Source organism: Glycine max, chromosome 6, assembly GCF_000004515.6.
Source record: "Glycine max cultivar Williams 82 chromosome 6, Glycine_max_v4.0, whole genome shotgun sequence".
Taxonomy (NCBI): domain Eukaryota; kingdom Viridiplantae; phylum Streptophyta; class Magnoliopsida; order Fabales; family Fabaceae; genus Glycine; species Glycine max.
The window spans coordinates 931,032-946,335 of record NC_038242.2 but is presented as its reverse complement, the minus strand read 5'-3'; the positions used below and the strand labels follow the sequence as shown (position 1 = coordinate 946,335).

The 15,304-nt window shown below is 33.8% G+C and overlaps 2 protein-coding genes and 1 non-coding gene across 3 annotated transcripts; 1 reads left to right on the top strand and 2 right to left on the bottom strand.

Moving 5' to 3' along the window:
- Window positions 1-383: 383 nt before the first annotated feature.
- Window positions 384-3,929, bottom strand: LOC100779420 (probable receptor-like serine/threonine-protein kinase At4g34500). The gene is made up of 7 exons (XM_003527167.5): window positions 2,930-3,929; window positions 2,250-2,354; window positions 2,015-2,137; window positions 1,615-1,785; window positions 1,382-1,511; window positions 1,083-1,292; window positions 384-724 (listed from the first exon to the last, which is right to left on the bottom strand). The coding sequence occupies exons 1-7, from the start codon at window positions 3,394-3,396 to the stop codon at window positions 611-613; spliced, it is 1,320 nt and encodes a 439-aa protein (XP_003527215.1). The 5' UTR covers window positions 3,397-3,929; the 3' UTR covers window positions 384-610.
- A 2,299-nt stretch (window positions 3,930-6,228) lies between these two features.
- TRNAQ-CUG (transfer RNA glutamine (anticodon CUG)) lies at window positions 6,229-6,300 on the top strand. The gene has a single exon. It is a non-coding gene; the product is annotated as a tRNA-Gln (tRNA).
- Window positions 6,301-8,887: 2,587 nt separating this feature from the next.
- On the bottom strand, window positions 8,888-14,472 carry LOC100776587 (probable LRR receptor-like serine/threonine-protein kinase At2g16250). The gene is made up of 5 exons (XM_003527577.5): window positions 13,915-14,472; window positions 11,791-13,795; window positions 11,104-11,232; window positions 10,627-10,649; window positions 8,888-9,849 (listed from the first exon to the last, which is right to left on the bottom strand). Exons 2-5 carry the CDS (start codon window positions 13,713-13,715, stop codon window positions 9,230-9,232), a joined length of 2,697 nt encoding a protein of 898 aa, XP_003527625.1. The 5' UTR covers window positions 13,716-13,795; window positions 13,915-14,472; the 3' UTR covers window positions 8,888-9,229.
- Window positions 14,473-15,304: the final 832 nt, after the last annotated feature.

Genomic DNA, 15,304 nt, shown 5'->3' with positions numbered 1-15,304 from the left:
GTTCTTCCTATCGTCAACGTTCTCGTTTGGCAATCTTTTGCTTTTGAACAACTAAAATTTTCTTTTTTTAATTGAAATTAATTGTTTTTGTTCTGTCGCCTTTAATTTGATAGACCGATTTGCCATGGTTCAAGAGCAATATCTCATATTGCAGTGTCACCGACACGCTCCTTTCAGTTAGCAAATATGATGATTATATGAAACCACCTTTTCCCTTTTCAAAAAACATATGAAACCACCTTTTCTTATATAGTATATTCTTTATAGGGTGTTTTAAAAATATAAAATTCTTTAAAGGCATGTATGAATGATATAAAGAGTCGAGACCAAATACATTAAGTAAAATCGAAAAACTTCCCTAAACAAATATCAGCATATTTATCTCAGGCAAATTGATAAAATTTATATGTTGTGGGAAATTCATATCTACAAAGTTCATTTCTTGACAAGACGATGCCATACATTACAGCAAAATATATGTTCAGACGGACCTACAGAGAAGAAACTACACTATTTATGCACAATGGCTTCTGACATTTTCATAATAAATTGAAAATCGTTGGAACAAATAGTTTGATCTCCAGGTTTCCATGAACAGCACAACAGATAATCATCTCCAGCTTGATTTATCTGCGGGCTCCACATGCCTTGTTGGGTATAGAATCTTACTGGAAACAGCTGCTTTAGAATGAACAGGATCTTTCTCTCGATTTGTTCTATGCTCCTATATAATCAGCAAACAAAGCAACTCGTTTAAGTTATACTATAATTTACTGAGCATCCTAAGAATATGCGCTGCAGATAATATTTTTATAAACTTTGTAACATTAATTAATGATTGAACATTTTAACCACTGACACAGTAATTGGTGCAGTTGTTTGTTAAGCATGGCATATACTTTATCTACTTAGCCACAAACACGTATTTCAAGGGTACAAACATGAGGTAGGAAGTCAGCATCAATTTATGACATTGAATAACCTAGATTAGGATGTGACATTTTGTGTCAAAACTGTGTAACGTTAACGCTGCATCCATGTGTTTTGTTTTAATAATACAGAGGCTAAGGCATAGGGCTTACAGAACGGAAGGGAAAATCATCAGCCTCAAGCATATGAACAATTTGACCCATCTTCGGTCGCTTATTGACATCCAAGTCTATACAGCGAAGACAAACCAGTAAAGCTCGCTTCAAAGATCTTGGATAGGGCTGAATATCAATTAAAGGATCAACTAGCTCATCGCCTCGACGACTTGCAACCATTACCTTAAACCAATCAACCAAGTTCATCTGAAGGACACCAAACAAAACACACACATAAGACTCGTTGGATTTTCAAGGGATACATTGAAGAAATTTGGGAGAAATCCTTGAATCACCTCTCCAGGTGGTCTAGAATAATCAATGGGACTCCTTCCTGTAATTAGCTCCATCAGTAGAATCCCAAAACTATACACATCGCTTCCCTCATTAAGCATACCAGTGCTTGCATACTCAGGTGAAACATATCTGCAGAAAATTTGTGGTATGAAATCATATAGGTAAATAGTATTATTCACCTCCATATAAGAGGAAATGAAAAAATAACTCCAAGACTTGAGAAAGAACTAACCCAAATGTCCCCATTACACGGGTTGTCACGTAGCTTTTCTCAGACCCTAAGAGCTTGGCTAGTCCAAAGTCTGATACTTTAGCATTCCACTTTTTGTCCAAAAGAATGTTACTGGATTTTACATCTCGGTGGACCACTTTGGGTTCTAATCCTTCGTGCAAGTAGGCTAGCCTGTTTTGTAATGTAGGAAGGTTAATTAATACTCCATGAAAGAATATTATTGGCAATATAGAAATTTCGTATTAACGGAGCATGATAGCAATTGTACTAGAAATACTTATTGTAAAAAATAGTAATATATCAGTTGACATGCATTATACTACATTTGAAGGTAGCTGGCATAAGTGAAACTTTGAGGTATATGTTCAATAAAACGAGACAGGAAACTCAATAAACACACCCTTTTGCAGTCCCAACAGCAATCTTCATTCTTATATCCCATGGCAAGGGGCTAACAGGTCCTACATCACCATGAAGCCACTGTTCCAATGTTCCATTGTCAACATATTCATAAACAAGCATCCTGAACAGTCAGCAAAAGTGCCATACACAATTTTAGAGTAAGTTTCTTCATTAGAAAGACATTAAATGAAAAGAAGTACAGTAATGTATGGCATGCAAACAGAATATTTTACCTTTGAGCACCTTCTGCGCAATATCCAACTAACCCCACCAAATTCTTATGTTTCACTTTTCCAATGGCTTCAACCTCCACTTTAAACTCTTTCTCTGCCTGGCCCCTTAGATACAATTCAATAATACACATGAATTTCAATAAGCCATGGCAAGGGGAAGGGAAAGAATATATTAAAAAAATGTTCCTTTAATTCAGGAAAGAGATATATGTGCGTATTTTCTTCTTAATCTAGAGTTCTACAATACTTAATTATTATGTCCAGTTCAAATGTCATGCCAAATTTGTAGCTGCCATTTTTGTTAGATTTGGATCTCTTCTGATATAGAAAGAACAGAGTTTTTATCAAACAATAAGATCCACTAATTATATTTGACAAAAAATAATTATATTTCTCACTTTCTAACGTGATCACCGCCATTTACTAAAAAACAAGAGAAGATTGAAGTTGAATATGAAGCTACAGCTAATTAATTGCCAGCAGCTCTATCGCTGGCCCACCTAAATCACAGCCGGCGATACATGTTAGTTTGTTTAAACTTTAAGCTAAAGTATTCTCCGGATTTAGATAAATTAGCATGCCTCCAAAAGAAAAAGTTGAGGTACAGAAATCACAAACAATATACTAGTAATAAATAAACAAAAAGCAAAAGGAGACAAAGAAAAAAAAAGAATGCATACTTGTTGTTGAGAAGATTTTTGACAGCGACGACAGATCCATCCATGAGAATTCCTTTGTAGACAATCCCATAGCCTCCTTCTCCGATCACATTCACTTCCGCAAACCCTTCAGTCGCATTCTCAAGCTCCTTGAGACTATACCATCGTCCCCACCCTATGTTCGGCGACTCCGCCGACGCACTCTCTTCAATCTCAATCTCCACCTCCTCATCGATTTTCAGCTCCAGAGTATTCACCTCCACGATCTCCTTCGACACCAGAGGGATCGCGCCGGAGCTGTGCTTCACTCGCATTTTCCGCTTCTTCGAGCTCCGGCTCCGGCGAACGCACACGAGGATCAGGATCACCGTTGCGATCACGATTAGAACTGCAATTAGGAGTAGGACGTAGAGTTTGAGGCCGAGAAAGGGGGTTCGGTTAGTTAGCTCCGGCAGCGTACCGCCGGTGGAGGTGGCGGGTGGCGCCATTGCTAACTGTTAGCTGAGAAGTTTTCTCGGCGAGATATAGGAGTGAAGATGTGAGAATGTGGAGTGTTAATAGAGGAAACTGTGATCAAGTGAAGTGGTTGCTTTGCTTGAGAATTGAAAAATTAAAAGAAATAAAGAAAAGAATATTGGGAAAAGTGAGGCTTCAACTTTCATCAACGGATACAAAAGCCAAAGCGACAAGACTCAGAAGAGACACACCCAAGGATGCCGATCTAATTACACAAATGCCACTCTCGCTCTAACTGTCTCAATAAACAAATTGTTTTTTTTAATAACTAAAAACAAATATTGTTTAACACACATTTTATTATTGATTCAAATTTATTAAAATTATGGATCTATTGTTTTATCTATGGTGCTATTGTAATCACTTTTTCAACGAAACCAGAGTTGTAGTATTAGTTACACTTTCTTTCGTATTGAGGGAAACATTTCAGTTGTAGGGATGCCAAATTGTATGCGTGTTTTTTAGAGTAGGGCTGAATTAATGCAAAACATTTATGCTTTCATTCTCAAGATTTTTAATTGTTGTGTATGAGAGAATAAACTTGGGACATTCGAATTTATATTTAATAAAAGAATAGGTGAATAAATAATACATTGGGTTTGTGTACATGTGAACAAAATACGCATGATTTTAATGTCTTTTGCTTTGATTTAAATACGGTCCTGGAAGTTGAAACATAATTATCTATAGTGATTTGGTGAAAGGGTCACACTTGGCTCTATATCTACATGACAAATTGACTAGGTCGGTGTTCCACGTAAACGTGATTATCCAACGTAACACACCACCAAACGATTTGTTTCAACATGCGATATTCGTTCTCTTTTCATACTTGGCTATTAGTTCAGCAACTGAAATGTGGCATTTGCATCAGTTCCATTGCTAAAACTTACTAGCATCTAAAGCATACAGGCTGGTGACATTTACATCAGTTTTAATAAAATAATGAACAAGTTTAGAAAGAATGAAAGCACAGAGGACATTATTTCTACAAACAAGAGTGGGAAAGTTATTGAGCGCGGCTCCAAATAATAAAAGGGCAACTCCAAGTACGTGAAACAATAGGCTGTCGTTAGCTACCTGTTCTTCGTTATTAAATGTTTTCAGATTAATTGCGTTGCCACTTCAACCATATTTTCAAAATAATTCAAATTATAACATCAGTATTCAGTGTCCACAGTCACGTATACGAATAGGGGTTTTGTTAGCTATCCTGTCAATAATTCCTCTTCATATTTCAATTAAAACTAGTTCGCATGAATATACTAAAAAATAAAAATTGTAATACACATGTGGATTATACACTTATAATATTTTACAGTATTGTTATTTATTAAATTTGAAAGCAAGTAAATGAGGAAAAAATTAATATTAGTTAAGAAATAAACCATATAAAAGATTTGAAAATCAAGCAAAAGAAAATAAATGTTATATAACAAAATAGAATTAACAAAGTCATAATGTTAGAAACATTATTTGTCACAAAACAAAAATATTTAATCTTATGTTTTTATATAATTTTTTGTTATTGTTTGTCTAGTCATATATACTCAAGGACGATAATAAACAAATATAAAAGAGAGAAAATAAATATTAATAACAATAATAGTTATCATAAATAATAGTGTAATTATAGAATAGCATTGTCTAGTTAACTTTGATGGTATCCTGCGTTATTCATATCTTAAAAATTTATAAACAATAAAATACATATTTAAAATTTTATAAACAATATGAAATACACATTTATAATTATTCTTTGAAGCCTGCACATGCATGCATGACACTTTAAAAAACAATCCAATGAATAAAAACAACAAATAACTTATACTCTCACTAATATCATTAATCTCATGCATCATCCATATAGAAAGCGGAAGCTTCATCCTTAATAATATAATAACCAAGTTAGTTAGTAACCAATAGAGTAGATATTAATCAGGCCAACAACTAAAAAAAATTATTTCAATTAAAATAGTTATTTTAAATGCAAAACATGTAGTACTATTCTTTAACTATAGCTTATTAATCATCATGCAAAGGAAAAGAAAAACAAACTAGAGCTTATTCAGTGTTTTTTTAGATAATGGTTTTGTGAATTTTTTAATTACTAATATCTTTCAATTTACTATATTTTTTATATGGGCTTTTGAATGATACTACATTTAATTAAAATATTTTGAGAATCTTGAGACTAATTTGGAGATTTTATTTAATGATATATAACTATAGTCTTTTACACCCATTTATAATGCATTGTACAAACAATTTTTTTGTTGTAAAATATTAATTATATACTTAAACTTTAAATACATAAGTGATTTTTAACATTTGAAATTAAAAATATAATTATTAATATTGCAATTATTATAGATTTATAAATAAAATTTAGATAGCACATAAATTTTTTGAGTCACCATATTGTTATTGGCTTTTTCAATGTCCAATGCTATCTCGTCTTAAGATTTATTACACATGGAATCTGGAGTCTGTGGCAATTAAGCATTGCAAAAGATTGGAGGACCTTCTAATTCTATTTAGGCACGTAATGAACCTACCACAAATTGTCAAAATAATTCGCATGAGATGCAGTACCCGACCTAATTTCTGAAATGAAGCCCCATGCATGAATGGCAACCCTTTTGTTGATGGCTATCCCTCGCATGCAAGTTCTTCGCCTTTAAATCACTGTAATGTCAAAAGAAGTGTCTTTTTTTCCTCTACGATTTACTTATAACAAATTATGAAATGGAGACTAATTTATATATAATATATAACTTAATTATAGATACATCAATCAACAAGGTCCCATGGTCTAGTGGTCAGGACATTGGACTCTGAATCCAGTAACCCGAGTTCAAATCTCGGTGGGACCTTTTTTCACAATACGGACCAATTATATATTTTTAAATGTTTGCTTCATGTAATAAGTATAATTGAGGAAACTAAATTTGCTATATATACACTCTTTTCTTGAAATGTTGTTAGAATTTAATCTTTAAAGAGAATAGAAAATTTTGATATACACGCTTTATTCCCATAACTATATCCATTTTTGTTAATATTTTACTTTTATAACTACTTTCACATATCACTCACTTTTATGTAACTTTCCTTATATATTTTTTTATTTATTTAAAGATGGAGAGACAGTAGGCATGAAATGTCTCTTTTCTCCTAATCTACTGGTATAATATAAATCATTTTCATTTTTTCTGGCATTATTTTCAATTATTGACGATTTATTTTATATATTTACTATTAATTTATATATTTATGAAATTAAATTTTGTATTTTTTCAAAGATATTTAAATTATTTTTCTTTTTCATTTTAAAATAGGATCTTCTCTTGATGATACATATATGTTACATTTTAATTTATTTAAACATAAAACAAATTTTTTCACTCATTATTATTTTTTAGCACTCTCTTCATCCCATAATATGAATCGTATTATGAAAAAAATAAATCTCAAAATAATTATCTAATTAATAAATTTAAATATTATTATTTTTCCTTTTATACTCAGTAATATTTTTAGAATGTTGCTGTGCTCTATTGTGTCTAGAAAAGAAAGTTATATATAAGATTAATTTTATAAAATTGTTTTACTTTTCATATATTTATTAACTTTTTATTTGTATAAAAAAAATAGGATGATACTTATTATTGGATGGAGGGTGTGTGATTTTATAATTAATGTTGAATATATATTATTAATTACATTTCATTATCTTGGGAAATAAAATATTTGTCTTTCTCTTTTTGTGACAATGAAATAATCATTTGATCCAAGATAAAATTTTAAAACCGATTAAAATGATATTTAAGACTTTATTCTTTAAACAAATCCAAACACTCACATAATTTTATGTTAGTGATATAGAGCAGCAACCAACTATTGCATAACAGCATAACAAACTAATAGAATCCGGCATAACTCACTTACTAACTATTTACCCTATTCATTCTGTTAACTACTCTCAACATCTCATTTCATGCCAATTTTGAAACATTTATCTCAAATTATTTGTCCTTTTCACATTATAAAAAAATATTGATTACTTTTTTTTTCCATATAATACCGTTGTTTGTTAGAGAAAAATGTTATTCTTTAAAATGTAAAAGTTTTACCCAAATATGTAATCACAACTCATCATATATATTAAATTTATTGATTTTTAAAATAATTATTTTGAAGTTATTGTTGTGAAAATCAAACTGGCACAACTGATCGGAATGGTTCGATCAGAAATTAGTGGCCTAATTGATCCGATTAAACCATCGGATTGGAAATGCAATAAGCTCGGACCAACCCTCTTTGACTCCGATTGAGTCTAATAAAAGTCAATGGCTCTGACTGAATTGGCCTAGTTGACCCGATCAACCAATTTTAATTTATTTTTTTACAATTCCTAAAACATGTTAAACTAATAATAGCTAATTATTGAATACTAGCCTATAATATTATTTTGATCTTGATAACAAATTATGATAACTAATAATTATAATCTTGATCTTAATATGATTTAATATTTATGTGTTTTATATTTATTTATCATATTTGTTCATGATCATTTAATAACTTTTGTACTTAGTCGTAAAAAATAACAAGAGTTTTCTTAGTAATTTAATGATAACACTCAACAAAATATTTATAATAATAAATAATTATGTAATATTAAAATATAGACTATAAATTGATCACATTTTGTTAGTTATATTATATATATTTTTAATTTTTTAATATATACCGAGTCAACAAGCATCCATCAATTTGATATCTGATTCACTAATCTAATGATTCAATTAGATTAATTTTTGTAACACTACTTACAATAATTTAAATAGTCATTTATGATTTAATGACAGAAAATTACTTTGCTCTATCAATGTAGTGTATAGGTATTAAAGTCTATTTTATTTATTAATATTTTGACGTACAATAATACATTATAGTCCATTTTACTATCTACGTCTACTTGTGACTGCAATAAATATACTTTTTTTTATCAAGTCTGCAATAAAGATATTTTTGACATAAAATTATTTTATCTTGAAAATTAGTATAAATAATAATTTTCTTAAGAAGTGCATTCCCTTACCGTCACCACCCTTAACGTCAAAGCTAACAACAAAGGATATGCTTAAATTTCCAATAGAATATTCTAAAAGTATGTTGACAAGTAAAATAAATTTAAAGTTTTTGTAAAGGTTATTGGCTCCTAAAAGTATGTTTTGAAGTAAAATTTTATCTGAAAACTTGGAATGTAAAAAGACCAGAATTGGAATGTTTTTACAAACTCAGTTCAAACTTAAGTTTGTAAACTTTAATTCAAACATGCACAAACTCACGACCAATAGAATTAGTATAACCTGTTTGCTTTTTCCTTCTTTCAAATTTTGATGCAGTCCCCTTTTTTTCCAGAATAAAAACAAAAGTGATCTGAATGAAGAAATCTAACGCATTAAAATTTACATTCCATAAGGGGACTCGAGACAAAGGGTAAAAAAAATCAATTACAGGTAAAAAAAAAAATGGGGCTTGTTTGTGTCAAAAACAAGCAGTCAAAGTATCCATATCTACCATAGCACTTGGCCTTCCTGCTCTCTATCTCTCCACTTCATCAGTTTGTGTCCAAAATCACTGAAAAGAAATACAGTAACCCCCTTTGAAAGGAATTGAGAGCCGCTTTGTCTACTGAGTACTGGCATGTACAATGAACACTTTCCAGTTCCAAATACCAAAAAGAAGAAAGGGGCAGTCTCATTACCAAAAGAATTAAATTTATGACTCATGTTTCTATTCAAGCTCCAACCTCTCTACATCATGCACGCCAGATGGCTCTGGCAATATCTCCTTTGAATGTCGTCTCCGCGATGACAAAATCTCACCTCCATTGTGGAAACTACCCTGTGACTGCGAGCCAGTAGTTCCTGACAGCTTTAAACTACTAGCTCTTTCTAGTTTTGTACCAGAGGCTGCTGGAGTAAGTGTTACATCCGAAGAACTCTGACGCCAACTACCAAACAAAGTAGCATTCCAAGAGCCTCTAGAAGAGGTTGCTCTAAGCCGTGCAGAACTGGAATTTTCTTCCCTTACAACTTTTAAAGGGTTTTCCAAAGCCTTGAGAACATATCTCATTGGGGGTCTTCTTGAAGGTTTGGGATTTAGGCAAGACCTGGCAACAATGGATATAGCCCATACTTCCTCTAAGAAATCCTCATCAACAACCATTGACGGATCAACAATTTTTGTCACAAGCTCCTTATCGTACATACTAATGCAAGGTAGAATCTGATCAAACCACTCCTTTACTTCGGTGTCACTGGCTGCACTCATTCCCAGCTTACCCGTCACCAGCTCAAGTAAAACTTTTCCAAAACAATAAACGTCATAGACACAAATTGATGTTGATGAACCTGTTTGAAAGTAAATTCATGTCAAAATAATAGATTGAAAATCTATTTCTCTGCATTCATACACACCTCAAGCCAGAAAAGAGGAAAACACAATTAACATAAGCACATGAAATAAACCACGAGATCAATCACCTAATATAAATGATTCATGAAAGTACTCAAATCTACACACTTGTACTTGTGAAAGACAAGCACGAAGCAACCAAAGTTTTACTATGAGCTTTTTGTATGAATGAAACAGTAGAACTTCTCAAGCCAACAAGAATCAGTGCATGTTCAATCACCTCACATATTGACCACTTAACTACTTCAGAATGAAGAGAATCTCATAATTCTAGATAGTCAGAATGACTTCCTACTGACTTTCTGAAAATTCATTTCGCTACCACAAAACAATCAGGACAAAGTGGTAACGACCAAAACATGTTCCCTTTCAACTCTAGATGCCCAAAAAGTTGAATCTGACACTAAAATCCCATATCTACTCCGAGACTTACAATCCACACCAACAGTGACAGGTTGGTAGTCCATAAAAACACACCATTAGACAACAATTCCTGCTGTTGCACAAAAAGTGTGTGCTCTTAAAGTTCCTCACACCGTGGTCAAAATACAAAGCGTGTATTAGGATTAGTCTACTTTGTGTTCCAAACAGCTTAGTATGCAAGAAATATTTGTAAGACAGTAAGAGGTACAGTATGAATGATAAAGGCATGCAATCAAGGATAGAACTGACTACAAATCTAAACCAAAAACTAAAATTGAGTTTCTACTTACCAGATGTGCCTTGTTCAGAAGACCTGCACATTAAAAATAGAAATGAGAAATTAGATAAATTTATATCATATAAAATGCATTTGTAAAAAAGGAATGCAAAACTTGTTGAAAATTCATAATGCAAATAAACCACAAATTAATGACATAGTGGCAAAATATGTGAAAGAAAGAACAGGGTAAAGAAAAGGCTTCATAGTTGCAGAGACCAAAAATGTCAATTATGTAAGTTTGATGCATATGAAAACCAAATGAGTGACATCTATTATCTAAAAACACCCACATTAAAAAAGACAATATGACAGGTCTCAAATAGATAAATAATTCCAAAAACAAAAGTTTCAAAGTGTAAGCATTTTCCATCAAACAGCCAAAAGGATTAAGTCAAAAGAAGCACAATATTGTCTGTGCATAATGCATTGACCTGTCAGACATAATTTTCATGAGATTCATTGAATATATTGTTGGTAGTGTACTTACTGAGGCAACCGCAGAAACCGGGTGATTTTACTTTGATGAATATCACCTTCTTGAGCACAGGATTCACTTAGGCTCCCTAACCGAACTTCATATTTATCGTCTAGAAGTATACTGCTTGCTTGAATATCTCTACAATAATTAGAAGATAGACATGTCACTTCTAGCAAACCATTTAGCTTTTAGATTGAACTTTGTTATGCAAACTTGTGACTTAATCATCCCATGATGGGTTGAGATGCCTCAATCAATTAGAGAGAATACACTCACAAGTTGGACTTATTCCCAACCTTTCTTTCTCAGCTCCGTTATATGGAAAATGCAGTCACGCTTAATAATAACGACAAATTCCGAACACAAGGGAAATTTATATTTAGTCATCTAAATAGTATTAAAAAAATGCCAATATTTATGACGGTAACGTTCACATTAATGACCTAAAAAGGTATGGGAAAACAGTAATTTTGGCCGTATTATTTCAAACTGTATGGATTGATATAAACTATAAAGAGGATCACTCCAGAAGGTTGAACCCTTCAGAAAGATGCATCCAGGGATTAAGTGGGAATGAGCTGTTGAGAGTTTATGAAATCAGGTACTGCATCAAGTTTCAGAACACAATGGCTTGTTAGAGCAATCAAGAGGGAAATAAAAATAAAAAAATGAGCAAAGAAGGAAATCTAGAAATACCTGTGAACAATCGGCGGAACACATTCATGATGTAGATATGATAGTGCCTCTGCTGCTCCAGTAGCAATTTTTAACCTAGTTATCCAGTCTAATGATTGCAAAGTACCATCTTCAGATGTGTTTTTGTAGTACAAGCAATTAGACAAGTCCCCATTTGTCATGCGTTTATAAACCAGGAACTTCTCATTCTCATTTTCTAAGCAATGACCTAACAAAGGAACAAATCTTTGATGAGAAACCTTATTAAAGAAGTCCAATTCCGACAGGTAAGCCTCCTTTTTAGTTGAACGCATGTCAATCCTTTTGATGACGACAGGAATCCCACTTTCCAAAACACCATTGAAGAAATCCCCAGTGTGGCCATGTTTGATAAGATTTGCATCATTGAAATCTCCTGTTGCCTGGAGCAACTGATGATAGGTAAATGAGTCTCCGACATTTGGAAAGTCGACCAGTACACCGGGATTTGGAGGACTGCTGCCAACAGGAGCAGGACCCACACCATTCCCTCTCTGATTTGAATTACCCCTCTTACGAGCACACAGAAGCAACAGAACCAGTAGCAGCACCAAAAGTGCAATTAAACCCACTCCACCAAAGACTGCTGCCAATATAATCTTAGTTTTATTGCTCTTCCCAGAGCTTTCGGCTGTGGGAGGTTTTGTCGTATTTGGCTGTCCAAAATTATCAAAACTGAGCCCCCTCTCCGCATAAAATGATGCACATTCCATCGTTGACCTCTGATTTGTCGCTTTCTGGAGGCAGTTGATATCTAGAGATACATTAAGCATGTAATCCAGAATCTTGCCTTCAAAATAATTGCGGGAAAGATCAACGAAACCAAACCTTCTGAGTGCAGGAGTGAGGCCTCCATAAAACTTATTATGCGAAATATTGAGCACCGCAGCAGTAGCATTATTAGCAGCAGAAGTCGAATTAGGAAGCAGACCACTGAAGTTATTGGCAGAGACATCGAGGAAGCTCAATCTTGGCAGAGACCACAACTCAACAGGCAGAGAACCACTAAAGTTGTTTTGCCTCAGCACTAGGAACTGCAACGAATCACTAAACAATCTCCCCGGCAGAGCTCCAGTGAGCATGCTGTTGGCAAGTATCATCCTCCTCAAGTTCCTCAATCGGGTGAAATCAGGAGGCAATCCACCACCAACGAAAGAATTCTCACTAAGATCAAGGTCAACTAAGCTAGCAAGGCCCCCCAATTCGGCAGGCAAAGAAGAAAGGCCATTGTTGGAAAGATTCAAGTACTGCAGCCTGGAAAGAGTCCCTATGCCGGTGGGAATCGCCCCCGACAAAAAATTAGCAGACATGTCAAGGGAGGAAAGATTCCCAAGAAAGGCGAAAGAGGCTGGTATGGAGCCAGTAAGAGAATTCCTGGAAAGATCAAGAACCGAAAGGGCCAAGAGTTGACCCAAAGTCCCAGGAACATTCCCAATGAGGTTGTTGTCAGAGAGATAGAGACTAGTGAGGTTGGTTAAATTGCCAAGAGTGGAGGGAATAGCATCAACAATGGAGCAAGAACGAAGATCAAGCACAGTGAGTGAAGGGAGAGAGAGACCAAACCAATCAGGAATAGAGCCAGGAAGGGGGAAATTGGAGGCATTGAAGGACCGCAAGAGGGTGAAATTGGCCAAAGCATCCACTGCAAATTGCGGGTTCCTCCTCCCAAGTCTGGTTCTTCTGAAGCCAGAGATATTGATCCCAACGACACGACCATTCTGGCACGTGATGCCAACCCAGATTAAACATGGGTCTGGCTTTCTTGGCCACTCCTTGCTCCTCAACCCCAGAGAACCCCTTAGTTCGAGCAACGATTCTCGCTCCTCGACGGAACTCAGTGGCTCATTCTGCTCCAATGTCACCTGACTCAGCACCAGCAACAACAACCCAAGCCACACTATGCCCATCTCTTTTCAACGCTGACCCAAAGATCCATCCATTTCAATCAAATCTCTCTCTCTCTCTCTCTCTCTTTGTGTCTCTCTATCTGTACACACACCCAACGCATTTACATTTCTCTTTCTCTCAAAAGTCTTTAACTTTCCAACATAATATTACAATTATATACCCCAAATAATAAATAATTAATAAATAAATAAAACTTACCGGAATCACAAGGCCTGTATTGTTTTGAGCTCTTCGGTGGAGTTTCGATGGGAAGCAAATCTGTATCGCTTTCTGTGCTTTTCCTTTCTTGTATATCTGAGGTTCTATTGTTCTACCTACTCTTTCTCTCTCTCTCCTTCTCTCTCTGAATCCTTGTTCAGTTGACGGAAGACAGAGGGAAAAGGGGGAATTTTAAATTTGGAAAAAAATTAAAAAGGAGAAAGATATTATTAATATGACGATGACGATGGGGCTGAAATTAAAAAAAAATGAAATTGGAGAGAGAATGGTTAAAGAAAAGAAATGTAGTAGTATTATGTGTAGGAACTAGGAAGGAAGAGTATGACAACACAGACACAAGAGTAGAATGAGAGCCGACACTGAATCCGGCACCGGAAATCCCGCCAAGTCCAGCAAAGCCCACGCTAACACTAAATATCCATTCCCTTAATATGCAAGCTTCCCTTCTCTTCGCTTCTGCACCTTTTGTCACTGTGTTGTAATGGTTATGTTAATGTTTTCTTCTAACCTCCCCCTCTTTCTCTCTCTCTTAATTACTTTCTCCACCTTTTGGTAAATAAATTTAAGGGAATTTTTCTTTTTATGAATTCAACGCTCCACGACTAATTTACCAGCTCTAATTTATTAGTATTCATCATACAATTTTGTTTCACTCATTTTTTTCGCAATCTATTATTACAAGAGTCTATCATGAAATTAATTGTGTCTTTTAGAATGAATTTGACTAATTTTAATTCTCCAAGTGACTGCAACTGATGGACTCATCAGGATGTTGTGAAGCTCAATGGAGGTGGGGATATTTTTAGAATTTGTCACACTTGAATTAGTAAAAGCATGAGAACATAGTAAGATAATTATGGGTTACGTTGGTGAGTTATGATATTGATATTTATAAACATAAGCTCGTTATATTGGATTTGAGTAATGTGATATCTAAGGTATAGGCTAGTTTTGAGGGGGGAATAAAAATCAAAGAGTTAATAATGACTAACACTTTCTAGTAAGATTAATGGTTTATTGATAGCAGAATACCAGCAAGTAATGCGATATCTTATATATAACTGTATAAGTTAATTATGAGCTGAAAATTTAACAGTTGATAACAACCCTGACTTTCTAGTAAAATTAACGATTAATTGATGATGGAATATCATAAGTAATCTTAGGTATAAGTTAGTTTTGAGCGAGAAGTTGAAATGTGACTTTCCAATAAGGTACTTAACATTCTTATAATTGATTCGAGGTATACCCAATAATTATCAAAGACTTGCTTTTTTTACATCTTAGAGCCCAATTCAGAAAGTTACTAATATAAATATTTTATATTATTGTTTAATCATGCATTTTTATTATTAAAATACAAAAAATA

Bases quoted from the DNA above. Each gene is read 5' to 3' on its own strand.
- LOC100779420 (XM_003527167.5), bottom strand. From the start codon at position 3,396: ATGGCGCCACCCGCCACCTCCACCGGCGGTACGCTGCCGGAGCTAACT. The intron at 2,138-2,249 runs GTAAAATATTCT...CTGACTGTTCAG, and splicing joins TGCGCAGAAGGTGCTCAAAG to GATGCTTGTTTATGAATATG. The intron at 1,293-1,381 runs GTGATTCAAGGA...GGTGTCCTTCAG, and splicing joins ATTCTAGACCACCTGGAGAG to ATGAACTTGGTTGATTGGTT.
- LOC100776587 (XM_003527577.5), bottom strand. From the start codon at position 13,715: ATGGGCATAGTGTGGCTTGGGTTGTTGTTGCTGGTGCTGAGTCAGGTG. The intron at 11,233-11,790 runs GTATTTCTAGAT...TAATTATTGTAG, and splicing joins GTTCCGCCGATTGTTCACAG to AGATATTCAAGCAAGCAGTA. The intron at 10,650-11,103 runs GTAAGTACACTA...TTTAATGTGCAG, and splicing joins CGGTTTCTGCGGTTGCCTCA to GTCTTCTGAACAAGGCACAT.